Source organism: Chrysemys picta, chromosome 9, assembly GCF_011386835.1.
Source record: "Chrysemys picta bellii isolate R12L10 chromosome 9, ASM1138683v2, whole genome shotgun sequence".
NCBI lineage: Eukaryota > Metazoa > Chordata > Testudines > Emydidae > Chrysemys > Chrysemys picta.
In genome coordinates this window covers 58529012-58556090 of record NC_088799.1, presented here as the reverse complement: position 1 = coordinate 58556090, position 27079 = coordinate 58529012, and the positions used below count along the sequence as shown (strand labels likewise).

Below are 27079 nucleotides of genomic sequence, written 5' to 3'. Positions count from 1 at the left end.
GGACAGAGTGTGGAGGGCAGACAGTAAACTTCTCCAGCTTCTCCTAAGTTCCTGGGTGTGGGGCCTGACCTCCCCCAAGCCATTCTTCCCACTCTGTCTCGTCAAGCATTCCCTCTCCTGGGCGACCTGTGCAAGGGCAGAGTACATCTGGAGATATTCCCTTGTTTACTATGGATCAAGCAGATCCCCACCTCTCCCCTGTCACGCAGCCCTTGATGATACACACACATATCCATGACAAATCCATGAAACTCTCAAAGGAAATGGGAGAATAACACATGGAAAGTGAATTGGATCCAGAGGAGATGAGCCAGAGCCACAGAGTTCAGATCAGGATTGGAATTGAAACTCCTGCTGATTTGGGGGCTGCTCACCTCTGGGGTTCTAGATCAGCCCACAAAAGTGAGAGGCCAGAGGTATGAAATTCAGACCCTTCCCTGGATCGCTGGGGCTTTCCCCAAAGGGTGGAAAGGGATTCAGATCTGAGCTGCCAGTGTGGGCCCTGCTCAGATGTTGTTGTTTAAGGCAGATACTATGTGTTTTAAAGTTGTGCTTAGTAGAGGGAAGTTTGCCTCTTTTATTGGTGAATCTGGGGTCTCTCCCAACAACGCTTGCTTTCTCTTAGTGAGTGTTGTGAGGGGAGGGATGTGCTCTGGAGCTGTGGACTTTTTGCCTCCTGGATAATTAGATACATGATCTCTCCAACTGATGAAGCACAAGACACTTCCAGCCCATTTCCTGTCATAAAAGCTCTCATGGGTGGGAGTTTACAGTAACAGAAGTGGAAGGACCTTTTCTGGGACATAAGCCCACGGCTCAGAAAGAGCCCAGGGCAGCATCTGGTCTGCTTGATAGCTGACAGGGGGACCTCTTGCATGCTCTCTGATAGATTAGGATGCTGAGTCACAACTGGGAGGCCCTTGTGGAAATACCCTTGCCCCTCCAGCAGTTGCTGCACATACTCTGTCACTCCTCCTCAGTTCAGAATTCAGGAGGAGGAAGGAAAAGAACCGCGATAGAACTTCCCATTGGTGAGTGAAGCTGGCAACGGGACTTGGTGTATCTTCATTAGAGAGGTCCTTCACCATACACCAGCGGCTTTCCCACTGGATCGCCACCTGCTTCCACTCAGAGGTTCAATAGCAGCAAAGAACGGAGCAACTTGCTGCAGTGGAGAGTGGCTAGCAGTTTGAACAAGCAGAGAGGATGGCAAGCCAGCGGCACAGCCCTCGGAAGGAGCCTGAGATCGAGCTTTTCGTGAAGGTGAGTTTCAAAGACATGCTTATGAATTCTGCATGCTGGATTTACCCCAGGCAGGAAGAACAACGACCCACTAAACTCACCAGTTACTTTTGATGAAGTTACCTGCAGATTTTTTTACAAGTGCTTTTTCATTTCAGAGTGGGGGGCATTGTCCCATTTGCAATGGTCAGCGGTACATATGGGCAGATAGACCCATGACTACATGTGTGTGTGCACAGCGGTTGGCAGAAAAGGGTGCCAAGCATGCCCAAACTGGGGGAATTCCCAGGGAGCTATGCATTCTACTGTGGAGTGCCAAAGGAACTGGCAGGTTATAAAGTTATCAAGGGATCAAGTTCCTTCGGTATAATGTTGTGTTATTAATTGTTGTTATGCTGATATAAATCATATGTACAGCAGTGTAAATATGGCATGTGCCTTACAGAGACAGATAAGGTGTGAGCCTGTCCAGAAGAGATAATAGATAACAACACAAACACATACATTCAATTTCAGCTTCTCACCAAGTTGTGGTTGCAAGACAGACTCTCTGAACTGCTCTGTCTCTCTTTTGCTCTGTATGTGTCAATTATTCAGCTGAAGGCTGTTTTGCTGTAGAAATGTTTCCCCCTCCGTTAAGTGTTTGGGGGACAGTTTCCTTTGGAACATTTCAACTCCCTTCTTCAAAATATTCTTAGCAAAAGTGGAGAGAGCAATAAATAAATCAGAGAACCTGAATTTCCAAATGAATGTCTGAGAGAGACATGACCCCAAACAACTTCCATAACTTTAAATTCCCTGGCCCTGTGCTTGTTACTTGGCTGGCCATTGATTACACCATCACAGTAATAGAACAACACGTGACTTTGTCTAGGGTATTTTGATGCAAACAGCAAATGCTCAAGATTTCACGCCACAAATAATGTTGAGATTCTGAGTCTTTTAAAAAGAAATGTTTAATGTTCTAAAAGTGTCATTTAAATGAGATAGGAGGTTTTATTCCCCAACTATTACAACGAATCCTTCCCACAGCAAATAACAGAAGGCTACCTCGGTCTATGTTAGAAATCTAGGGACTCAGACTCCACTCTCATTGTTGACGTACAGAACTGTCCAAAGTAAAACTATTCAGGGGTCAGGTAAAAGATATTATCTGTCCTTAACCTCTCAAAGCCTAGGCTAAGTTGCTGAACAGAGATACTTCATTAAGATCATCTTCTGTTCACTGTCCTTCAATTGTTAAAACCAAACTTGGCCCAGGGTATTTTGCTGGTGAATTCAGCGCTTCTGTGGTTCCCTGTTTTATCACTATTACTTAGCTAGTCCCTAACTATCTTAGGGAGAGGCCGGAAAATGATACACAAGATTGTTTCAAAACTGCATCAGAATCAAGGGGCTTTTTATTAGAGAAGGGAAACAGAAAACAAACGCTTAGTCAGTACTTCCCCTAAAACTTACTTAATTTAGCAGTAAAAAAACCCCTCGGAACAAGTAGTATGGTGGTAAACTAACAGTCCCCTACCATAATAGTTTCTGTGTTTTAACCATCTTTGGCAGGCAGTCTTTAATGAAACAGGGTCTGATCTAAAGGGGTGCTGAGCAACCACCGATCCCAATGGGAGTTGTAGGCTCTCAGCACCTCTCATGATCAAGAGCCAGATCCTGCTCCCCAATTAACACTGGAGTAACTTTAGAATTACACCCCATTCACACCAGTGTTGGTGGGAGAGAATCTGGCCCTAAACCCCAATCTTGTTTTGGGGGGGAAAAGAATCCCATGAGATGCTGAGTGCTTCCCACAAGGTGCTGAACACCTAGTTCCAAGCACCTCACAGGACTGGTTTAGTCTCCTGGCAGAGATATTGACCAATAGGACATGGATGGTGTGATGCAGCTGCCCTTTTACCTACCTTTGCTATTGTTCCCAGAGTGACAGTTCCTGAAGCTCTATTGAGAACCTCTTGGTCTTGATTTTTCTTCCTTGTAACTCGTGCATCTTCAGATGGTAAAAGCTATTATTTGTGATCATTATTTCTATTCCTGAGGCATACGCTATTGTGCCAGGCACTATACAAACACATAGTAAGAGACAATCCCTGGCATGGCCCCTGGACATGTCTTCATTGCAGTTCACTTGAGTTAGCCACACTCAATTTACCCCTCTGGAGTTAGCCTTGAGTGGGTGAGAGCAGCCACACGGAGGACTAACACTTGAGCTGTTGTGTCCACACCAGCATGCATTGCATTCACTCATGTGTGGCACTACGGCAACTGGGGGCCATCCCATGGTTCTTTGCTTTTTTGTAGGCTGAGCCACTCTATGATCTCTCTGTCAGTGAGTTGTGGGGAAACTTGCCTCTCCTTTCTGGGCACACGGGGAATTGTGGGAAGGCATCAGAGGACTATTAGCCCTCGAATGAAGCTAGCCTGCATCCACACTGCAGAGTGGTCATACCAGCAGCTGACAAGTTGTACTAACTTGAGCTTTACCCTCTACCCGCACTTGGGCTCATCTACAGGAAGTAAAAGCACCACCACACTAGAGTCAATGGGTTTTGTGTCCGGACAGGACTCGAGTTATAACTCGAGTCAATTTTGCAGTGAAAACAAGACAGACAAAGGGTGCAAGAAAGGAATGATTATCTTTATTTTATAAATAAATAGAGATATCCCATCTCCTAGAACTGGAAGGGACCTTGAAAGGTCATCAAGTCCAGCCCCCTGCCTTCACTAGCAGGACCAAGTACTGATTTTGCCAGATCCCTAAGTGGCCCCCTCAAGGATTGAACTCACAACCCTGGGTTTAGGAGGCCAATGCTCAAACCACTGAGCTATCCCCCCATAGATGGGGAAGAGAGGCACAAAGACATTAAGGGATGTATTTTAAAGGCACCTAATTTCCTGTGATTTCCAGGGGGGTTAGTGCCTGAATACCTTTAAAAATCTGACTCAAAGTGACTTGCCCAAGGTCACACAGGAAGTCTGTGTCAGAACTGGTGATAGACTGGCCATCGTCTTAACTGTTAACCTAAGAGCCAAATCCTCAGCTGCTATGGATCAGTGCAGCGCCACTGAAGCTGGTGGAGCTACACCAATTTATATGAGTTAAGGAGCTATCTGTCACTTTTTTCTACAATCGTCATTCTGTTGTTAAAATTCAGCTCTGTCTAACATTACCCAGCTTCGGATTAATTTTTAAAAGAATCGAAAAAATATACCATAAATCTTTCCTGTGCCCTCACTCTGGCACTTTGCTCCTATCAATTTCTATCCCTTCACTCCCCCTTGATCTGCAATATTGGTCCTCTCTTTAGGTCACCCAACCAACAATCTTTCTGTATCTGTCGCTCAGCGGCTAATCCCTAGCTGTCACTGAACTCTCAAGCCTTGATGATCTGACTGCCCCCATTGCAATGGCAGGGAGAGTTCCTTACAGCTCAGGAGTGTATTGTAAGGGGCCATTTGTCAAATTGTACTAGCCCCTTGCCTGCTAGAGTCTGATTGCTAGGCGATTGCTTGTCAACGTGGCAGGAGGACAACCCTGGCGAGTCAAATCGTCTGTGTCTAATGGGCCAGTTGAGTAGAGATAGCAGAGGAAGCTCCTTGCCCTGTTGATATGCTCCCAGTGCATCTGAACGTTAATCTAGGGAGATCACATCTAGGGCTGCCACCGTAGTTCAGTTTTAAATTCATTCAGTCCTTGGCTTCTGTGATAACAGTGTCAACACACGCACCATTCTTTCAGTACCACTTGTATTGTAGCTGTGGAGTTAGGAGAACATTCACTCCTTGCAAATAGGTCTCCATAAATCAGCATGTAATGACTTCCAGCTGTCTGTGGCCTAGCCTGAATCCGAATCAGCCATCTAGCACCAAAAAGCTCAGCTTCCTATTATCAGTGGCTATAGGGCAGGGGTCAGCAACCTTTCAGAAGTGGTGTGCCGAGTCTTCATTTATTCACTCTAATTTAAAGTTTCGCGTGCCAGTCATACATTTTAACGTTTTTAGCAGGTCTCTTTCTATAAGTCTATAATATATAACTGAACTATTGTTGTATGTAAAGTAAACAAGGTTTTTAAAATGTTTAAGAAGCTTCATTTAAAATTAAATTAAAATGCAGAGCCCCCCGGACTGGTGGCCAGGACCCGGGCAATGTGAATGCCACTGAAAATCCGCTCGCGTGCCGCCTTCGGCACACTAGGTTGCCTACCCCTGCTATAGGGTAGCCAATCTCCATTTTAGGTTTATGGGTTTGGTATTTTTTTTAATTCTCTGCAGTAGTAAAGGTCTCCAAGAAAGGTAATAAAGCTCTCTAAGCTTTCAGCACCCAGAAGATTTTCCTCATTTGTAAATATGACTATTTGAAAAGATTTTATTTATTACCTTTTTTAAAATCAACAAGTAGAATTCTGTGGGCAGTCCAAATTATTTTCTTACACACCCATTAAAAGAGGGGGTGACAAACACAGCAGACAAGGGCATGAAGCGGAGGTGAGGCAGAAGACTGTCTGAGTGCTGGTAGATATACAAATTGATTTTTAAAAGTTATATTAATTCATTTGTTCATATCAAATCAGTTCATCCGATTTGTCCTACATTTGTTCCCATAATTTCGTTATTCGTCTAACCCATGGGAGTTAGGCACCCAAATACTTTTGAGGACCTGGACCTAAGTTGTTCCATTTCTCTTAATTCTTTTATTCTGATTTATTCTGATCACCCCCCGTTCTGTAAATGTATTTGCTTCAGCAGCAAGAGGGCACAGTCCTACAAACACATGGGCTTGGCTTTCAGTCTCTGAATAGTCCTACTGACTTGAGTGGAAATACTCTGGGGCTTAAAATTAGGCATGTAAGCATTTGCAGTGCTGAGGCCTTATAGTTACTAGTTACTTATTCCTGTTCCATATGACTCTTGAGATGGAAATTACTGATTACACAGATCTTTGATCAGAAACGGTAACAGAAAATACTCTTGGGAGAATATTCATTTGAATAGTTTCTTTTCAGCATAATTAAGGTAAGGGGAGAACATTTTTAAATTGTCATTTTGTTTATTTAAACAATCGGCTTTCCTTGGTTTGATTCCGATGCTCTAGTTGTCTTTACAAGAGTCTGATGGATCAAGGTAAAATTTCCAATGGTGCCTATGTAAGCAGGGGCCTGATTTTCTAAACTATGTAGGAGCGGGAGCCTAAAGCTGCAGACAGATACCTAGTGGCATTTCTGAAAGCCCTAAGCAGGCTGGGTGCCTCTCTCCCACTGAAAGCCCATGGGAGTTGGGTGCGTAACTTGTGGGGGACTTATTAAAGTACCTCTTAGGTGTCTATCTGTATTTTTAGGCACCCGAGCACCTCTAAAGTCTGGCCCTTGACTTTCAGTGGGACTGAGACGCCTCCAGTGCCTAAGGGTATGTCCACACTGCAATAAAACCCCAGTGGCTGGCCCGGGCCACATGATACCTGGGGCTCGGCTGCGGGGCTGTAAGATTGCTGTGTAGACATTGGGGCTGGCCAATTCCGTGCAAGTTAGGGGCCTAACGATCTTTACAAATCTACTCTTAGGTGCTTCTGAAAATGTCACCCCAAGAGCCCAGTGTAGCCTGCAGACCCTGCGCATAGCACTGATGCACAAGAAGGCAGGAGCCCAGATTGTGGGTTTATAAATGTGGAACCCCCAAGCTGGCATTGTTACAGTCACTTTTCAGAGTAGACCCCACTTGGAGAAGGGGCCCACAGTTTGAGAGTTATTATTGCCTTGTATTGAACAATCCCACCTCTCCTATACTGACCTCAGAGCCTTCCAAATACATGCAAGACTCCTGGAGGGGCCTGTCTAGATGTATTTGTTGATTAGGACTTCTACAGAGAATGAGGGCTGTAATCTGTGTCTGACAAGGTAGTCCCAGGACTTGCTCAGTAGGCTTGCAGTATTCTTCATTTTTGTTGAAGACTGACTTTCGTTTTTAAAAAGGGAATTGTTTGTCTAGTTCATGGAAAATCTGAGCCTTTGGAAATTTACGCCGTGTACCTTTAAATCAGCAAGTGAACAGTAAAAAGAAAACAAACTACTGTTTTCCTGGAAAACGTTAGTGCATTTTCTCCCACACCCTCCCTCTTGAGTTCTTCCTCCTGCCAGTGAGAAGCCTCCCTTCCTGTTGAATCCATTATCAAACTCCATTTTGTGCCTCCCGCCCCCACCAGCGCTGAGTGTACTGGCCTCCGCCTCCCTTTCTCGCTTCCTGTCTGAGGAACCCCTGACAATCCAGCTTCTAGAGACAGGCTTTCCAAAATATGGCAACAAGGGGCACAGAGAGCTTTCATATTGTCTTCCCCTCTGACCCAGCTCCCACCCAAAGAAACAGAAACAATACCACACTAGCGTATAAAACAATCACTGTGAGTGGTGCTGGGTCATGAACCCAGCAGCCCCACGAGGGGCCTGGCCCACCTGCTCTGATGACGATCAGTTTTGGTGCATTTCCAGTGCTCAGATACCATAGTGACAAGGGCCATATAAATAGCTAGATTAAATTCAGTCTTTCAGGGGGTTGCTGCCACGTTCGCTAGAGTTAGGCCACCAATTTGGATGGGACTCCAAAGCTTTCCCAGCCCAGCTATCTCCAGTCCTGAGCCCTGTGTTTGGCGAATGCCCTGGTGACGTTGGGCTGTGATGCCTGGATGCTGGAGTGTGACTTCATAATGTTACATTTGCTTTTGTATGCACTGCAGGGGTGCAATGCAGGCTATCTGGGCTAGTGAATCCAGCCCATGGCCACTGCCACCTCCTCCCCTTACATGACTCCTCTGACTTAGCTCCCCAAGCCTGGGTGTAAGTTAGCGTAGTAGGGGCTAATTACCCCCTGCTTTGCATCATGTGTGATCATTCACAACTGTGCAAAGGAGCTGTGAACTGCCACCAGATCAGAACGCTAGGCCTAGATCCATGGCTGTGGCAAAGCTCAGACTGGCATGGGTGCAGTAGTGGCCACTGCACTTCCCCAGTACTGGGCTGGCTATGCACTGGGCTTCCCCCACCTCTCCCCTTCATCTTCCCCATGTAATTTCAATCAGCCTGATGCCCTGTCTCTGTAATGGACCCCCAGCCTCTAACCAACCCCAGACTTCTGGGAAGGGATTTCCAAAATACAGATGCAAACCTAGATCTGAATTTGGTGCTTAGGTGTCTCTCTGTGTAATGGATCCTGAATGGACCCCTGAATCCTAACATATCCCTTAAAAAAACCTAAACACAGATGCAAACTTTGCAGCCTGGGCCTATATCTAGATAGACTATAAATGTGCCATGTGACTTAGATTATAGTTGCTACAAGAACCATCTGAGCATCTCCCATCTCTGGTCCATTTGAAATCTGAACCATAATGTTGCATTGAATCTCCTTGTTAAAAAAAAATGGAGAGAAAGGCACCTTTGACGATCTGGGCCTAACTCCCAATGAAACCAGTGAATCACCTGTTATGCTGCCACTGCCTGTTTACCAAGCCCGGAGCTGTGCTAGCAGCTCCTTGCCCAAAGCCGCTTGCAGTGGCCCAGCTGTGGGAGACATCTTATGCCCAGTGAGCAGCATTGGTCTATTTTGCTCCTTCTGCAGGCTGGCCTGGATGGCGAGAACATTGGGAATTGTCCCTTCTGCCAGCGTCTCTTCATGGTTCTGTGGCTCAAAGGAGTCAAATTCAACGTGACCACAGTGGACATGACGAGGTAAGGGAATGGTGGTAATTCTTGCCAGTGAGATATCCAGAGTACACAGCAGGGAAGCTCAGGGCTGCCCCTTGGATTGTGTGCACCAACAAAATCTTAAAAAGCAACAGAGGGTCCTGTGGCACCTTTGAGACTAACAGAAGTATTGGGAGCATAAGCTTTCGTGGGTAAGAACCTCACTTCTTCAGATGCAAGCTTATGCTCCCAATACTTCTGTTAGTCTCAAAGGTGCCACAGGACCCTCTGTTGCTTTTTACAGATTCAGACTAACACGGCTACCCCTCTGATACTCAACAAAATCTTAGTGTCATATGGCTCAATTGCTCTTCACTCTACACTTCAGATCTCTCCCGCTGTCAGCATCACATCCCCTTTCGTTACATGTGCCATGTCACTGGCATAGATGGAGCTGACTGGCATCATTACGAGGCGGTGTCCCTGCTAGCAGTCTAGCTGTGACCAAATTCTCGCCTCACTTATGCTCCATTTGCCCCCCGCCACTGACCTCCCTGGAATTACACAGGGGATAAGCCAGCAGGAAATTTGGTCCCAAAATCAACAGTTCAGGCCATTGTAAGCAATTGGGGACACAATGTGAACAACAAAAGTTTGTCCATGGAGATTTATACAAGATATCCTGCAGAGACAGGCCATGAAAAGATGGCAGTGAGCCCTCTTGGCAAATTGAAATGACTACACATATCCCATGTGCCGCCAAAGATGGATGTCCCAATGGCCAGTGAAGTCAATGGGAGCTGTAAACTCAGGGTAGAATTTGAGCCTTTATCTAGGGAGCTCCCTCTCCTGATCAGCATGGCTCTGGCTCCAAAACACGGGGCCCATGATTCCTTCTCACCACTGTGTCTCCTCCATGTACTAATCTGTGTCTCTCACTATTTGATTAGGGTTACCATATCTCATAAATAAAAAAAGAGGACCCTCCACAGGCCCTGGCCCCGCCCATTTCCCCACCCCTAGCCCCGCCCCAACTCCGCCCCTTCTCCACCCTAACTCCGCCCCTCCTCCCTTCCACTCCCAGCAAGGGGGAAAGGGCTGCCCCAGTGCTACCGGCTTCAGGGTTTGCCGGGCAGCCCCCAGACCCTGCGCCCCCAGCCGGCGCTTCCCCAGCGCAGCTGGAGCCCGGGAGGGGAAGCGCCCAGCCGGGGGCGCAGGGTCTGGAGGCTGCCCGGCAAACCCTGAAGCCGGTAGCACTGGGGCTTTGGGCAGCCCCTATGCCTCCGGATCCTGCGACCCCAGCCGGGCACTTCCCCTCCCAGGCTCCGGCGGCGCAGGGTCCGGAGGCACGGGGGCTACCCAAAGCCGGTAGCACTCGGGCAGCCCGGCTCTTAAACAGAGCCGAAGAGGAGCAGCGCCTCCAGCCGCGGCGGCTCTGCGTAACTTACACTGTGTCAGTTACACAGAGCTGAAGAGGAGGGGCTCTGCTCCTCTTCGGCTCTGTGTAACTGACACAGTGTAAGTTACGCAGAGCCGCCGCAGCTGGAGGCGCTGCTCCTCTTCGGCTCTGTGTAACTTACACAGTGTAAGTTACACAGAGCCGCCGCGGCTGGAGGCTCTGCTCCTCTTCGGCTCTGTGTGCGCTACCAGCTTCGGGCAGCCCCCGTGCCTCCGGACCCTGCGCTCCCAGCCGGGCACTTCCCCTCCCGGGCTCCGGCAGCGCAGGGTCCGGAGGCACGGGCTGCCCGAAGCCAGTAGCACTCGGGCAGCCCGGCTCTTAAACAGAGCCGAAGAGTCGGGGAGGAGCAGAGCCGCCATTTTCCCGGACATGTTCGGCTTTTTGGCAATTCCCCCCGGACGGGGGTTTGACTGCCGAAAAGCCGGACATGTCCGGGAAAAAGAGGACGTATGGTAACCCTAATTTGATGCCTTCATCATGTGGTGTTTAAGAGCAGGTTGGACAAACACCGGTCAGGGATGTTCTAGGTTTACGTGGTCCTGCCTCAGTGCAGAGGCCTGAACTAGATGACCTCTCAGGGTCCCTTCCTGTCCTACCATTCTATGTTCTTCTTGGTGGTTGTGCATGGTGGTGAGATGAGATTGTGACACTGCACTTGCAGTGAGGCCTTCGCCTCAGCAGTGAATCCCTCTTTTAAAAAAAAAAAAAAATCATTTCAGGAAACCTGAAGAGCTGAAATCTCTGGCTCCAGGGACCAACCCTCCATTCTTATTGTTCAACAAGGAGCTGAAAACAGACTTCATTAAGATCGAGGAGTTCCTGGAGCAGACGCTGGCGCCTCCTAAGTATTTATTATCATAGTATTATGCACTTCTTTGCAACCTTCCAACCAGGAGATGTGAACTGCCACCAGATCAGAACACTGGGCCTAGATCTGTGGCCATGGCAAAGCTCGAATGGCATGGGTGCAGTAGTGGCCATTGCACTTACCCAATTCTGGGCTTCCCCTGCCCCCCACCTCCCCTCTCGCCCCTTGCACTTTGCAAACATTGATCAGTTCAGCAATGGTACTCATCTTGTTATCTTGTGGGGCGGTGGGAACGGACAGAGGCACAGAGTGGGACTGGGAGCCAGTGGCAGTGACTAGAATGTCCCTTGGCCCTAGTCCCTTGCTCTGAGCAATATATTGCTCTCTCCATGAGGGTATTGCTGAGGCCAAGGTACTGCTGTGTGTCCCTCAGAAGAAGCAGAGATAGGCTTTTGCCTAGTGTGAGACGGTTGGTTTAAGGTTGTGACCCTCCCTCCCCCTTCCTCTATGAATAGCTAAGCAGCAAGGAAACAGTTTGGCCTGTGAGATAACACAATGGGAGGAAATTCACTGTGTGATCTCTGGATGCAGGCAAAGAGGGAAAGGGGCCGGACAGGCGAGCCACAGGGGTGGGGGATGTGGTGAGAACGTGCAAGTGGATCGGTTTAGAGACCCAAGAAGCAGATGCCATTATTTTTGCAGCAGGGGAGGGGAAGGGATCTGAAAACCTTTTTTCTGCTTGTTTTTGAAAGGGGCAGGTGCATGTAGCTGAGCCAAGGTGAACACTCCAGCCCAGGGGTTAGGAGTGCAGCTAGCTCCCAGCTGAGCGGTTATTATGCGCTCATTCTTGGCTCTCTCCCCAAAGGTTCACTGCAGTGGTAAACAGGAGACACCTTAAAGGGCCAGAACAGTTCACAGCTGGGGCTTTAGGCCAGATCCTGAGCTGTAGAAAGCTGTGTGGCTCCCCCGAGTCTCCCCCTCTCACCTCCCTGATCAGTTACCAGCTGTTGGTTGCTGCATGGCTGTCTGGATGGAACCCAAAGCAACACTCTTTGGATAGCAGGGAGCAGAATCCTAGCCTGGGTTTCCTCCTTCAGCTCCATATTGCCCTGAAAACTCCCCTCTGTGCCTAGCCAAACTTTGGAACATACCTAGCTAGAGGTCATTGTTGCACGACCCTTTCCAGATTGCAGCCACGTCCCGAGCAAGCTGGCATGGGGGCACTCCAGGAGCTCATGCTAGAGGAATCCAAGATACTCGCTAGGTCCTAGGGCCAGATCTGCAAACAAGCTCGGCACATTGGGCGCATGTTGGGTGCTGGGATATCTTGCAAATCTGTCCACAGTGGCGGGGGCTGAGCCCCTCTGAAAGCCCCAGCATGAAAGGCCTGATTCCTGTGGGAGTTAGGGGCTGAAATGCCTCTGGAGGAGTGCACTCTTAGCGACCATCAGACACACCAATGCTCAAGGCTCAAGCCTTTCACTGGGTGACTGCTGAGCACATGAAACACTGAGGCTTTGCTCTCCATCCTCGCTCACCTAACAGCTTTCAGCCCAGCAGGCACAGCACAGAGATGGGGCAGGTGTGAGTCTCAGCTCAGTGCAATGGCATGGTGCAGTCCTGCCCTCTCCTCTCCCAGACAAGGGCACTTAGACCAACAGCTTATGGATTAACTCCTGTACAGAGTACAAAGCTCTTTAGCCCCTCAAGTCTTCCCATTCTTCTGGGAGCTAATTCAGGCCTCTTCCCCCAAGCTCAGGAGTCCCACAGCCTCCTCCATGGCCTGAGTAATAATTCAGGCAGGCTTACCTCCCTTGCATTTGAGAGTTCACCAGCCCCCCTCCTGGGCTCACAGGTCAGTCCTTCCAGCCCTGCCCTGCCCTGGGAAAGCTCAGCCAGCAGTAGTGCTGATCTCCTGGGGAATTTCCTCTAGGTGCACCCACCACCAGCTGAGCTACCTTTCCTCATGTCCAGGCACTCGTGAACTGCCAGCCAGCCACCTGGGCATGGCATTAATGACCTACAGGTGGGCTGAGATGGGGTTGCTCTCCTTAAAGGGGCCGACCACCCTGTGACAAACAGACTAATGGGAAAAAGCATATTACCTGCTCAGATTGTCAGGTCTAGTTACAGAACAGCACCCCCTGCCAGGAGAGGTTTTGGTACCTACAGCAGTGTTATTTTGAGGCACCCTTCAACCTTCTTCACTCATTCCTCACCCCAGGCCACTGGGTAGGTACTGGAGCTGCTAGCCTGTGCTGCTGCAGCTTTGCTGCTATTGCTGCCAGAGCTAGCTAGATTAGAACTGGCTTGGGTCTGTCTACACGGGCTGCAGTCCCCGCTCTGACTGCAGTGTGGACAGACCCTGAGTCTGGCAAAGCCCACCTTAGGGCCAGTGCAGGGCTGGGCCTAACACAACAGCTGGGATGATGTTGGCCTGCGGGGTATACTGGGATACCTCGAGAACAAAAGGCATTTCCCCATGGGAGCTGCATGAGTTTCCATATCCCCCTCGTGCCAATCCGTGCACTCCTGTCTGAGGCCAGCATCCCGGAAGAGCCAGCAGAGCTCAGAGCTTCCCCCTATCCCTTGGGCGGGAAGTTAGATGAGGTTGATCATTGCAGGGCTTTATGCTTTTGAACCCATCTCAGTGCTTGTGGGTTGTATAGTCACCAGAGGAAAATGCAGCTGACTAGCCTTCTAATGGCAGAGTGAATTCTCCATATATGACTCTATGCAATTATCTGTTTAAGGTACCCACACTTAAGCCCCAAATATAAGGAGTCCTTTGATGTGGGCAGCAACATTTTTGCCAAGTTCTCTGCATACATCAAGAATCCCCGCAAGGAAGCGAATGAGAGTAAGGAACCCTGGGGTATTTTTATTTATTATTCTGAGTTCATCATTTCCCCTGGAAATTTACTTTCCTGGATCCTGAAGCAAAACCTATTACAAAAATAGCTCGCTCACCCAAGGAGATCCAGAGGGTGTATCAGCTGTTCACAGTCCATGAAGGTGGGGATGTCGGTGCACAGAATGGGAGCTACAGAACCTCCAGGAGAGGTGGAGGGGATGCCTCTCAACAACAGCCGCAGGGATCTAGAGGTGCTGAGTATTGGTGATAACTCCTGTGTGCAGGATTCCTGCTCGTTGAGAGGGCATCCTATGGCTGGGCTGGAGTCCCCACTGTCTCCCACACTCCACCCGCCCAAGTGATGCCCCCAGGAAGTAAAGCAATAAATTGGAAGGACAAAAGCAACCCTGCCTTTCACCCAGCACCATTTGAGGATCATGATCCATAGCTTGTGCTGTAAATGCCTGGAAGCAGCACAGCATCAGGCTAGGTGGCTGCTAAAGGAGCAGCTCTGGTAGCTCCACCTGCACAGAGCCCTGTTCTGTACACACTGTGAGCAGTTCTGGCACACCCTAGGGGGGGCAGTGGGACATCGCACTGTGTTTGGTGGATCTGGGCTTGGGGAGGCAGTCTACCACTGGTTTGGCCAACCCCCTCTAACCACTCCCTCTCAGAGAAAGGTGGCAATACGTATTAGGGGCACGTTCAGATCCTAGAGCTCTTTGGAAGGTGCCAAAAGGATATCTTCCGGGGTTTCTCCACCAAAATCCCAACAGCGGTCCCAGGTGGAAACTCCTCTTCATGTATGGTCCAGCTCAACGGTACAAGTATCAGGGATTTGTTTGTGAGGGTGGAGATTTTTTTTTTTTTGATGGGGGCAGGGGCACGGATTCTGTCTATACCTACGTATTGGGGCAGGTTCCTTATCTGACGCCAGGGGCCCTGACTGTGATCTCAGTTGGGCTGTTGTAGATCAAGAGTAACTCTACTGAAATCAGTGGAGTTGCAGTGAAACTGGTGGGTGTGAGAGCAGAATCTGCTCAAGGTCTTTCACACTAACACTGGTTTCTCCTTGAGTGCAGCTTTTGAGAAGGCTTTGCTGAGGGAGTTCAAACGCCTGGATACCTACCTGAACAACCCGCTCCCTGAAGAAATCGACCAGGACAGTACTGAGGAAGTCCTGGTCTCCAACAGGAAGTTCCTGGATGGGAACAGGCTAACGTTAGCTGACTGCAACCTGCTGCCCAAGCTGCACATCATCAAAGTAAATCCACCCACTAGCTACAGAGGCCACAATCTCTGGGTCAAAGGGCAGGCCAGCACACGAAGTACAGGATTTTCAAAAGTGCCTTCATGCCCAGGGAGTGCAAGGTCCTGTGACAGTTAGCAGGACTTGTGCTCCTAAGTCACTTAGGCCTACCACCTCATTGAGATCAATGCCAGTTAGGCACATGAGTACCTTTGAGGATCTGGGCCTTAGGCGCTTGTGAGAATCACCTCCCAAAGCAGTACAGGTCCCTTTACACTCCCAACTAGAGCCAGCTCACCACATCTGACCTTGTGAAGCTTTGGGGAGCTGAGGCGCTGTCCAGTTCCAGCTCAGAATATCTTGACTCAAGCCTGTCTGTATTCATCCCTTTGGCGCTATCCCCTGCTCGGTGTCTCGCTTGTCCCTTCAATAGGGCATTTACCTGGGCAGTGGGCTGGAGAGGGAGGCTAGAAGAAGGTGAGCCAGGTCTGATCATTTAAACATGGGTGAATTTCATCCCAAGGAGAGTGAAGGAAGCTCCATCACTCTAGGGAGCTAAAGCTAAATGGGAAAAGCACTGGAGAGAAACCTGTAGGGGCAACCCCACTCCAGCCCCTGCTCTTCCGTGAGGGACCAACAGCACTAGCCAGACCCAAACACAGTGCTGGTAACCAAAGTCTGGGAAGCTCCTGGCTAGATCTCAAAGGCGATGTCCCCAGTAAAGCCTTCACAGTATCACCCCTTCTGGCCGTGTGAAGCTCTGATGTTATTTTCAGGGGTATGGCTTTCACAGCCAGTACTTTTGGAAGCGCTGGGACACCTTTGTGTCTCTGATTCAAAGCCAGACTGGGTGGACAGCTCCCCTCCCGCCTGCAACCCTCCTCTGCTTCTGGATTTAACAGCCTTGAACCCATCCATCTCATCCATGATGAACAATAAGTGTGAAGTCAGGGAGAGCATTGCTGCAGGAACAGAGCACAGTGTGTAATAGCCATCCCTGACATGCTGGATGGATGAGCCGAGAAAGCTGAGATTCTGAGCTGACAGGTCTATTGATCTCTCTCCAGCAAAGCTGGCCGTCTTCTTCCTCTGAATGAGGGTATTGATCCAGAAGGGATGGGAGGGATTTGTGGGAACTCAGTGGACTTCACTGTTTCATCCACTTCATGATTTTCACTCCCTCTCTTACGTGGATTGCCTTGGCCAACCTTTAGGGGGCACCCTGGGAGTTCCAAGTCAAGATTCACCCTTAGTTGCTCATGCATATGGAGTCCTGTTTGGTCCAAGATGCTACAGTGGAACCTCAGAGTTATGAATGCCTCGGGAATGGTTGTTCGTAACTCTGAACAAAATGTTCTGGTTCTTTCAAAGTTTACAACTGAACAGTGACGTAACACAGCTTTGAAACTTTACTCTGCAGAAGAAAAATTCTGCTTTTTAACCATCTTAATTTAAATGAAACAAGCACAGAAACAGTTTCTTTACCTGGTCAAAATTTTTTTTTAAACTTTCCCTTTATTTATTTTTGTAGTTTATGTTTAACACAGCACTGTACTGTCTTTTTTTTTTTTTTTTTGGTCTGCTGCTGCTGGCTGATTGCATAATTCCGGTTCCAAATGAGGTGCGTGATTGACTGATCAGTTCGTAACTCTGAGGTTCTACTGTAGCATCTAGAAGCCCCAGCTGAGACTGGGGCCCCATTGTGCTGGACACTGCCCAAGGTGGGATTATTGTTCCCATTTTACAGATGTGAACTGAGGCACAGAGAGATTAGGTGAGTTGCCCAAGGAACTAATGATGGATCTAGGAAGTGAAGTCTGAGTTTCTGCATACCAGGCCAGTGCCTTAACAACAAAGCCTGCGGGCCTCCAGGTCAGTGGGGCCAGATCTTATCTGGTTACCCAGAAGTCTAATAATCACCTGCATTTTCTCACCCTTCATCCCTCTAGATTGCTGCCAAGAAATACCGTGACTTCGAGATCCCAGCGGAAATGACAGGCATCTGGCGCTACCTCCACAATGCCTACTCCCGTGATGAGTTCAGCCACACATGCCCAGCCAATGAGGAGATAGAACGCACCTATGCCAGCGTTGCCAAGAAGATGACTTAGGGGCAGCCAAACGAGCCGGTTTTTGAAACCCCTCTTTCCATTGGAAACACTGCCGTGAAAGCTGCCTTCTTCTGAATGGCCATGCCAGTAGAACAGCCCAGTCCTGTCACCTGCAAACATTTGGGGATCTAGGAACTGGAGGAATCATTATGATGTAATTAGTAACAGCCTTTCAGAAAATAACCCTGTGCTTCCAGCTGCTGCAGCTATCCTCCTCATGTGTAGATTGACTGCACCCTGATTTTACAGCTATAATCATTGCATGTAGCGAAATGCCACCACCCAGCTGCCGAGGCAGCTGCTTTGTCATTCCTTAGAGGCTAGGATTCCCAACCGTTTTGTGGGATCACCAACGTTTATTGTGCAAAACTGCGCAGAGCTGGTGACCATGCGGCATAGAGCGGTTTAAGTATCCCCCTTTTGAATCTGGAGGACGGGGTACAAATGATGTCTTAGATCCCAGCAAAATGGGTTTTCACATATGCATAGAGTTTAGGCCAGAAGACACCATCAGATCATCTAGACTTACCTACCCTGTATAACCCAGGGCATTACATTTCACCCACTTACCTCTGCTTTGAGCCCAATCACTTGTGTTTGGCTAAAGTATATTTTCTGGAAAGGCATTTGAAGACACCAAGAGATAGAGAATCCACCACTTCCCTGGAGCGTTTATGCCCATGGTTAATCACCCTCACTGGTAAAAAGGCATGTGCCTGATTTCTAATTAGAATTTGGAGAAGCTCCATCTAATTGTTGTGGAAAAATAGTGTGCTCAGGATGTGCACAGGGCTGCACCAGCGGGGGCTGCTCTAGATGAGGAATGAGGTGCCCTGGCGGAGCTGTGTGAAGGCTCCAGCATGGGAGGTTCTGCAAGTCACAAACATACCAACAACAGACACTGAACTACAGTGCCTTCCCCTCCTCCAATACCAGGTTTCCATTGCTTTGTCTCCACTGACTTCAGCAGAGCTCCTCCTGAGGCATGTAGGTGTAGGTTCGAGGTAGATCAGGCTCACACATATCACAAGCTCAATACAGAGCACCAGCAGCAAAGAGCCATTTCTTATACAAAGTTCACCCGGTAAGTGTCAGTGATCAGCTTGGAAACTCTTGCAAGAGATCTGCCTCGGTCTTACTGCTGGAATGTGCACTGCTAAGACTCAGGTGCTTCATCTCCAGATCTCCATGATCCCGCGCAGCAACGCAGCTTGATCAGGAGAGGTTCCCCTTGCAGGTACAGGCAGTGCAGGAGTTTTCCATGATTGGGCAGCAGACTGTGAACTTTCCCCTGATCCCACACAAGCTGTACCCACCTGCGCAGCCAACCAGAATGGACAAAAATTCATTTGCTTTCTAAAACAAAAGGGTTTTTATAATTGATGTGCAGCGTATCAAGGTCAAACTGTGTGCGCGTGTGCACAGAGCACCCAGGGCCACTTCCATAGCTGGGTGAGCCTAGCACAGTTCCACTGAAGGGCAAGACCAGCTAAGAATCTGGCCCATATAAGCATGGAGTGACTGATGCTGGCTTAAGAAGTACGACTCTTGAGGCCCTTTTCAACCACTGCAACCTTGGGGATTGCTGCTAGCTCTGGCATAGTCCAGGAGGCAACTGAGAGAGGTTTGCTGGGAGGGGCTGGCCCAGTGCTCATGCCAGCCCTGCCCCTTCTCATCCAGCATTATCCACTCTATGGTGTGAACTGGCTATCTACAGGGACCCATGGGATGTTGGGAACATTTTGCATGGCCACACTCTCCTCTCCCCCATTAGATTTGTGCTGCTGGGGCCTCCCGCCAAAATCTGTACCCAGGAATCTGACTCCTCGCCCCAAATAGTACGGAAACCAGTGGCAACGTAGATATTCTGTAGAATGCAATGGCCTGCCTATAATGTACTGAGCGTTACAGATCTGCACTGGGCTGATGGTAAAAGCCCCCTAGAAAACCCACTAAGTTTCTCTCTTGTACTTTTGCACTAAATAGTGTGTACTCACAATTCTGCTTTTGATATATTTGTTAGTTTCATTCAAGTGATAATAAACTTTATTTTATATACAACTTTCACAACCTGGCCCCAGACTGCTGTCCAGGAGACGCTGAGAGCTAGAGAAGGCAGTAGAGCATGAAAAGGTGTGTGGTTGTGCTGGGAACATGAGGAAGTGAATATTAATTGCATTTCTAAAATAAACAGTAATAATAACCTCCATTTTCTGTGCAGTCCCTTGTGCTGAAGGATCCTAATATGCTGTACAGACTAGAGGGATATAGACACCACCTGCAAGGCAGCCCGCTCTGGGGTGGCACACTGCATCTGCTCTGCATCTCGAATTCTATAGAGCAGCGTCACATGAACAGGAATTTCATGACCCCTTTACTCCCCTCAGAAACTGCAGAATGGGAGAAGCCACAGCAGCATAGCGACAGCTGTGGTATTATTGACGATGTCACTCACTGGCAGTAGGAACAGTGCAAAGGACAGGGACTACTGACCACATGTTGGTTGAGGTCATGGCCCTCCATAGGGCTCCCAGGCCCCTCAGTTTTGGCAGCATGGCCTGTCCCTTTGCTGTGCTGATATTAGTCCCCTGTTGGCATCTGACGTGCCCATGCCACCAGTGAGGGATGCAGAGCATATAGGGCACTTATTGCTGGTCAGTAACTTCTGCCATTGCTTTCTGCACCTTGTGCTTGGATTTGGGAGAGGAACATGCTGCATCCAAGGACTGGTCCCTGACTCCTCCCTGAGGGGTAGGCCCCATTTCACCATGTCCACGACGGTCCTCAATCCACAGCAAACATGAGTCTGTTCAGCAGCAGCAAGCTGTAGCCACTGGTGCTTTTAGCTCTGGAGGTCCCCAGTTCAGTCCCTGGTGTGCAAGGACCTCCAAGTTGCCTGTGCATTCTACATAGTGCCATTGGATGGCACCATGCAGCAGCATTTCCTGTCTTTCTGTGAGCCCTTTATGCTTCATTTACTCCCACCTGTTTCCTCTGTGCAATGTAAGGGAGGGAAGAAGAGGGGCCAAAGACACTAAACAAGATGGACTCAGAGAGTAAAGAGAAAGAGCCAAACACACAAGAAATCAAGAAAATGTATTAAACATGTCGGAGTTTATTAAATAAAATAGCTCCAAGTGGGGTTAAGCCACCAAGTGCTAGAACTGGGGGAATGAACAGCGGCAAACCTGGTGAGATGGACAATTGCTAAGTGCATATCCCGGAGGCCTGGAAAATGATCAGTAATGGGTTTTCTTTTTCTTTTTCCCCACTTAGCTGTCTCTGTTGCCAGACCAAGTCTGGCCTTTATCCCTCAGCAGCTACACCATTCCATTGCTATAATCCACACAGCCACAAGAACGGTTTAGCTGCTTTACGAGTCAGTCATGTGATGTGCAGGAAACCAGCGCAGCTGCCTTGTGGTTTTCAACATGAGAGTTTGATCATTCAGTTTTCTTCTTAATTGCCCGCTGATCCTGGGGCATGGAGCACTCTCGCCTTGTGACCTCTGCAATGGGCCTGACAGGCACAAGAACAAACTGACAAATGCCCAGCATGGGTCATGCTCTTTTGTCTTCCCAGTTTGTCTGAAATTTGCAATGCTGAAACAAGCCTGGAACAGTTCCAGCCCTTTAAGATTCCTCCTGTGGTGCAGCACCGGGATGTCTCTTTCCAGGAGCTCAGCATTATTCAGTGGAATTCACACTGCAGGATAGGGGGGACCTTTAAAGGCACCAGATGCCTGATTCTCACACTGCAGGATACTTGACTTCAGTGGGTTTCCGTGCACGCTGTGGCAGGGGAATACAGCCCCAGGACTGTAGCCTATATTTCAATATGGACTATTTCATCTGAACAGAGTCAAACCCTGTTCTTTCTCTCAACATACTAAGCCCATTACCCTCTTACAAATGCTCTCCTCTTTCCACCGACGCATCTTCATTATTTGTAATGCTATTTACAAAGCAATGCATGCTCTTCCATGGCAGCTGCAGAGAGGCTGGGGGGCACAAAGGCAGGCAAGGAAGGGGCACACGCATCCAAGGGGGATGAGTTTGTGGAGGACTCTTGGTGGAGGACTCACAAAGTGCATGTCTGGCCATGTGACAGGCAGCCTCAGTTGGTGATACAGTACTTCCAGAAGCAGGCTGGGACAAGGAGAGTGGAGGAGAAGTGTGACAGTCAGTGGGAGGGGATACAGCACAGTTCTGATACAGCAACATGGCTGAGCTTTGTGGATACAGTTATCTAGCCAAGCACCTATAGTTGCCCTGGCAATCAGTTCCAAAGCCAGGTAGTTAGATGGCTCACTGTTAGCACTTGGACCCACCATTCTGCATCCACAATAGCTTGTGAGTAGAAAAGACAGACGCTTCTATCTGGAAATGTCAGATAAAGCACCTGAGGATGTTAAACTGAGCAGACTGATGGAGCAATGGACCTCCCTAACCCTTTAATTCACCATATAGGTGAAACTTTGTGGTGGGAAGTTAATGGTTTCAGTGGAACAGCTAAGAAGTCTCCATTTTTGAGAAAGGCTCCTGAAAATTCCTCTGTTTGGATCCTAGGCTGTCAAATTGAGGGTTTACACAGGATAGACCATTTTGCTGTCCCAGAGATGGAGACAGATCTCTGAAGAGACCCAGGTCCTGATTCAATCTCACCTCTTTTAAATTGGCTTTGCACTGGTGTAACTTCATTCACTGCACTGGGCATACAATGGCATAAGTACACGTTACAGAACCACAGAAAGGTACAGCTGGAAGGGAGCTTGAGAGGTCCTGTAGTCAAGCCCATGCACTAAGGCAGGACCAGGAATACACAGACCATCCCTGATAGGGGTTTGTCCAACCTCTTCTTACAAACCTCAAGTGATGGGGATCCCACACCTCCCTAGGTCACCTGTTCCAAAGCTTAACTATCCTTATAGCCAGAAAGCTTTTCTTAGGGTATGTCTACACTACGGGATTAATCCGAATTTATATAATTCGAATTTGGAAATCAGGTTGTATAAAGTCGAAATGTATGCGGCCACACTAAGCACATTAATTCAGCGGTGTGCGTCCAAGTACCGGGGCTAGCGTCGATTTCTGCAGCGTTGCACTGTGGGTAGCTATCCCATAGCTATCCCATAGTTCCCGCAGTCTCCCGTGCCCATTGGAATTCTGGGTTAAGATCCCAGTGCCTGATGGGACAAAAAACATCGTCGCAGGTGGTTCTGGGTACAGCCTCACCTCCTCCCTCCCTCCCTGCATGAAAGCAACGGACGGCAGACAACCATTTCGCGCCTTTTTTCCTAGGTGGGTGAACACTGCAGACTCCGTACCACGGCAAGCATGGAGCCCGCTCAGCTCAAGACATCAGTCATGAACATTGTAAACACCTCGCGCGTTCTCGTGGAGTTTATGCTGAGCCAGGACCAGAAAAATGAGGCGAGGAGGCAGCGGCGGCGGCAGCGCAGCGACAAGCATGATGAGGACATGGACATGGACATGGACATGGACATGGACACGGATACAGAATTCTGTGAAACCACGGGCCCCGGTGCTTTAGAGATCATGTTGTTAATGGGGCAGATTCTATCCATGGAACGCCGATTCTGGGCAAGGGAAACAAGCACAGACTGGTGGGACCACATAGTGCTGCAGGTGTGGGATGATTCCCAGTGGCTGCGGAACTTTCGCATGCGTAAGGGCACTTTCATGGAACTTTGTGACTTGCTGTCCCCTGCCCTGAAACGCCAGGATACCAAGATGAGAGCAGCCCTCACAGTTGAGAAGCGCGTGGCGATAGCCCTGTGGAAGCTTGCAACGCCAGACAGCTACCGGTCAGTCGGGAATCAATTTGGAGTGGGCACATCTACTGTGGGGGCTGCTGTGATGCAAGTAGCCAAAGCAATCACTCAGGTGCTGCTACGAAAGTTAGTGACTCTGGGAAATGTGCAGGCCATAGTGGATGGTTTTGCTGCAATGGGATTCCCTAACTGTGGTGGGGCGATAGACGGAACCCATATCCCTATCTTGGCACCGGAGCACCAAGCCACCGAGTACATAAACCGCAAGGGGTACTTTTCAATGGTGCTGCAAGCACTTGTGGATCACAAGGGACGTTTCACCAACATCAACGCGGGCTGGGCGGGAAGGGTTCATGACGCTCGCGTCTTCAGGAACACTACTCTGTTTAAAGGGCTGCAGCAAGGGACTTACTTTCCGGACCAGAAAATAACCGTTGGGGATGTTGAAATGCCAATAGTTATTCTTGGGGACCCAGCCTACCCCTTAATGCCATGGCTCATGAAGCCATACACAGGCAGCCTGGACAGGAGTCAGGAGCTGTTTAACTACAGGCTAAGCAAGTGCAGAATGGTGGTAGAATGTGCATTTGGCCGTTTAAAAGGTCGCTGGCGATCATTATTGACTCGCTCAGACCTCAGCCAAAGAAATCTCCCCATTGTTATTTCTGCTTGCTGCGTGCTCCACAATCTCTGTGAAAGTAAGGGGGAGACCTTTATGGCGGAGTGGGAGGCTGAGGCAAATCGCCTGGCTGCTAATTACACGCAGCCGGACACCAGGGCGATTAGAAGAGCACACCAGGAAGCGCTGTGCATCAGAGAAGCTTTGAAAACCAGTTTCATGACTGGCCAGGCTACAGTGTGAAATATCTGTTTGTTTCTCCTTCATGAAAACCCGCCCCCTTTATTGACTGATTTTCTGTGAGGAACCCACCCTCCCCCTTCCCCCAGCTTTCTTTCAAACCAAATAAAGTCACTATCATTTAAAAATCATTTATTCTTTATTAATAGATTAGAAAAAGAGGGAGGGAACCCGGGTGGTATTTGGGAGGAGGTTTGCTGGGAAGGAAAAAGCCACTAAGAAAAGGTTAAAAAAATGACAGCCTTTTGCTTGGGCTGTCTACTGGGGTGGAATGGGAAGGTGTACGGAGCCTCCCCCCCGCCCCCCCGCGTTCTTACACGTCTGAGTGAGGAGGATACGGAACATGGGGAGGGGGGAGGGTGGAACAGGGGCTGAAGCGGCAGTCTGTTTTCCTGCAGCCGTTCCTGAAGCTCCACCAGACGCCGGAGCATGTCTGTTTGCTCACGCAGCAGCCCCAGCGTTGCATCCTGCCTCCTCTGATCTTCCTGCCGCCACCTCTTATCTCGATCGTCTCTCCTCTCCTCACGTTGGTCCCTCCTCTCCTCACGTTGGTCCCTCCTGTCCTCACGTTGGTCCCTCATGTCCTCACGTTGGTCCCTCCTGTCCTCACGTTCACTGGCTTCTTTCCTATACTTTGAAACCGTTTCCTTCCACTCATTCAGATGAGCTCTGTCACTGCGGCTGGATTCCATAATTTCAGAAAACATCTCGTCTCGCGTTCTCTTCTTACGACGCCTTATCTGTGATAGCCTTCGGGATGGAGGAGGGAGGCTTGAGGAATTTGCAGCTGCTGTAGGGAGGGGAAAAAAGAGAGAATTGTTTAAAAAGCTACGTTTTGCAGAACAATCCTTATACTCTTTCACGGTGACCAACACTATTCACATTACATAGCACATGTGATTTCTGTGCAAGGTCGCATTTTGCCTCTTAATGCTGAGTGCCTGTGGCTTTGCTGCTAGAGATCACAGGTCTGGGCAACAGAATTCGGCTTGCATGCGGCCATGGTAAGCCATTGTCTTACAGCTTCTGTGCCCTCCTTTCCCACATACCAAGCATAGCCTGTAGAGTGCTGCGGTTTTTCTGTTAACATTCAGCAGCAGCAGAAAACAAACTAACCACCCCAGCCCCCCCTCCCGCCATGAATTCTCTGGGATGATCGCTGTATCCCTCCCCCCCCACCGCGTGGCTGGTATCAGGGAAGATCCCTGCAGGAACCAAACTAACCACCACCCCCCGCCGCCGCCCCCCTCCCGCCATGAATTCTCTGGGATGATCACGGTACCCCTCCCCCCACCGCGTGGCTGGTAACAGGGAAGATCCCTGCTAGCCAAACGCGAAAAGCTCAGGGCCAATTTCCCATCTGCGCTTGGCTAACTGCAGGGAAGGATTTATTTTCAGCCACAGGCAAACAGCCCAGTAGGAACGGACACCTCTGTCCCCTTAATTAAGTTCCCGTATTTCAACCAGGTTACCATGAGTGATATCACTCTCCTGAGGATTACACAACAAGATAAAGAACGGATGTTGCTTGAATGCCAGCAAACACCGGGACCATACGCTGCCAGGCTTTGTCAGGCAATGATACCAGATTACTTGCTGCAAGCATGGCGTGGTCAAGTGTCCTACCATGGAGGACGGAATAAGGATGCACTGCCCAGAAACCTTGTGGCAAGGCTTTTGGAGTACCTCCAGGAGAGCTTCATGGAGATGTCCCTGGAGGATTTCCGCTCCATCCCCAGACATGTTAACAGACTTTTCCAGTAGCTGAACTGACCGCGAATGCATCCCAAGTCCTCAGGGCAAAGTAATCATTAAAAACCGTTTGCTTTTAAAACAAGTTTTATATTTTAAAAGGTAAACTCACCTGAGGTCCCTTCCATGGGGTCAGAGTCTTGGGTACTGGCTTGGGAGGGTTGGGAGGGTACTTCAGTCAGGGTGAGAAAAAGATCCTGGCTGTTGGGGAGAACGGAGTGCTGTGTGCTCTCTGCAAGCTCCTCCTCCTCCTCCTCCTCCTCTCCCCCATTGGCAGAATCCTCAGGTGTAGCTGATGAGACTATCCCCGACCCGGAATCCACGATCACAGGTGGGGTAGTGGTGGCAGCCCCCCCTAGAATTGCATGCAGCTCGGCGTAGAAGCGACATGTCCGTGGCTCTGACCCGGACCGACCGTTTGCCTCCTTTGTTTTTTGATAGGCTTGTCTGAGCTCCTTGACTTTCACGCGGCACTGATCTGAGTCCCTATTGTGGCCTCTCTCCATCATGCCCTTGGAGATTTTTTCAAAAGTTTTGGCATTTTGTCTTTTAGAACGAAGTTCTGCAAGCACTGAATCCTCTCCCCATACAGCGATCAGATCCAGTACCTCCCGTACGGTCCATGCTGGTGCTCTTTTTCGATTATCAGCCTGCATGATTACCTGTGCTGATGAGCTATCTGTGGTCACCTGTGCTCTCCACGCTGGGCAAACAGGAAATGAAATTCAAATGTTTGCGGGGCTTTTCCTGTCTACCTGGCCAGTGCATCCGAGTTTAGATTGCTGTCCAGAGCGGTCACAATGATGCACTGTGGGATAGCTCCCGGAGGCCAATACCATCGAATTGCGGCCACACTATCCCTAATTCGAAATGTTAAAATCGATTTTGGCGCTACTCCACTCATCGGGGTGGAGTACAGAAATCGATTTAAAGGGCCCTTTACATCGAAATAAATAGCGTCGTTGTGTGGACGGTTGCAGGGTAAATTCGAATTAAAGCTGATAAATCCAAATTAAAGTCGTAGTGTAGACCAGGCCTCAATACCTAACCCTAAATCTCCCTTGCTGCAGCTTAAACTGATTATCTTTTGTCCCACCCTCAGATGAGGTGGAGAACAATTGATCCCTGTCCTCTTTAGAACAGTCCTGAACATATTTGAAGACTGATCAGACCTTCCTGCAGTCTTCTTTTCTCCAGACTAAACACACCCAGTTTTGTATCCTTTCCTCACAGGTCAGGTTTTCTAAACCTTTGATAGTTTTTGTTGCTCCCCTC

The 27079-nt window shown here is 49.1% G+C and overlaps 2 protein-coding genes across 2 annotated transcripts; one reads left to right on the top strand and one right to left on the bottom strand.

Annotated features, from left to right (window-relative positions):
- Positions 1-776: 776 nt before the first annotated feature.
- On the top strand, positions 777-19469 carry CLIC2 (chloride intracellular channel 2). The gene is made up of 6 exons (XM_005301357.5): positions 777-1263; positions 8854-8963; positions 11097-11222; positions 13939-14045; positions 15122-15303; positions 17238-19469. Exons 1-6 carry the CDS (start codon positions 1207-1209, stop codon positions 17397-17399), a joined length of 744 nt encoding a protein of 247 aa, XP_005301414.1. The 5' UTR covers positions 777-1206; the 3' UTR covers positions 17400-19469.
- Positions 19470-24267: 4798 nt separating this feature from the next.
- Positions 24268-26838, bottom strand: LOC135973363 (trichohyalin-like). The gene is made up of 2 exons (XM_065556305.1): positions 25917-26838; positions 24268-24842 (listed from the first exon to the last, which is right to left on the bottom strand). Exons 1-2 carry the CDS (start codon positions 26458-26460, stop codon positions 24268-24270), a joined length of 1119 nt encoding a protein of 372 aa, XP_065412377.1. The 5' UTR covers positions 26461-26838.
- Between the last annotated feature and the right edge of the window lie 241 nt (positions 26839-27079).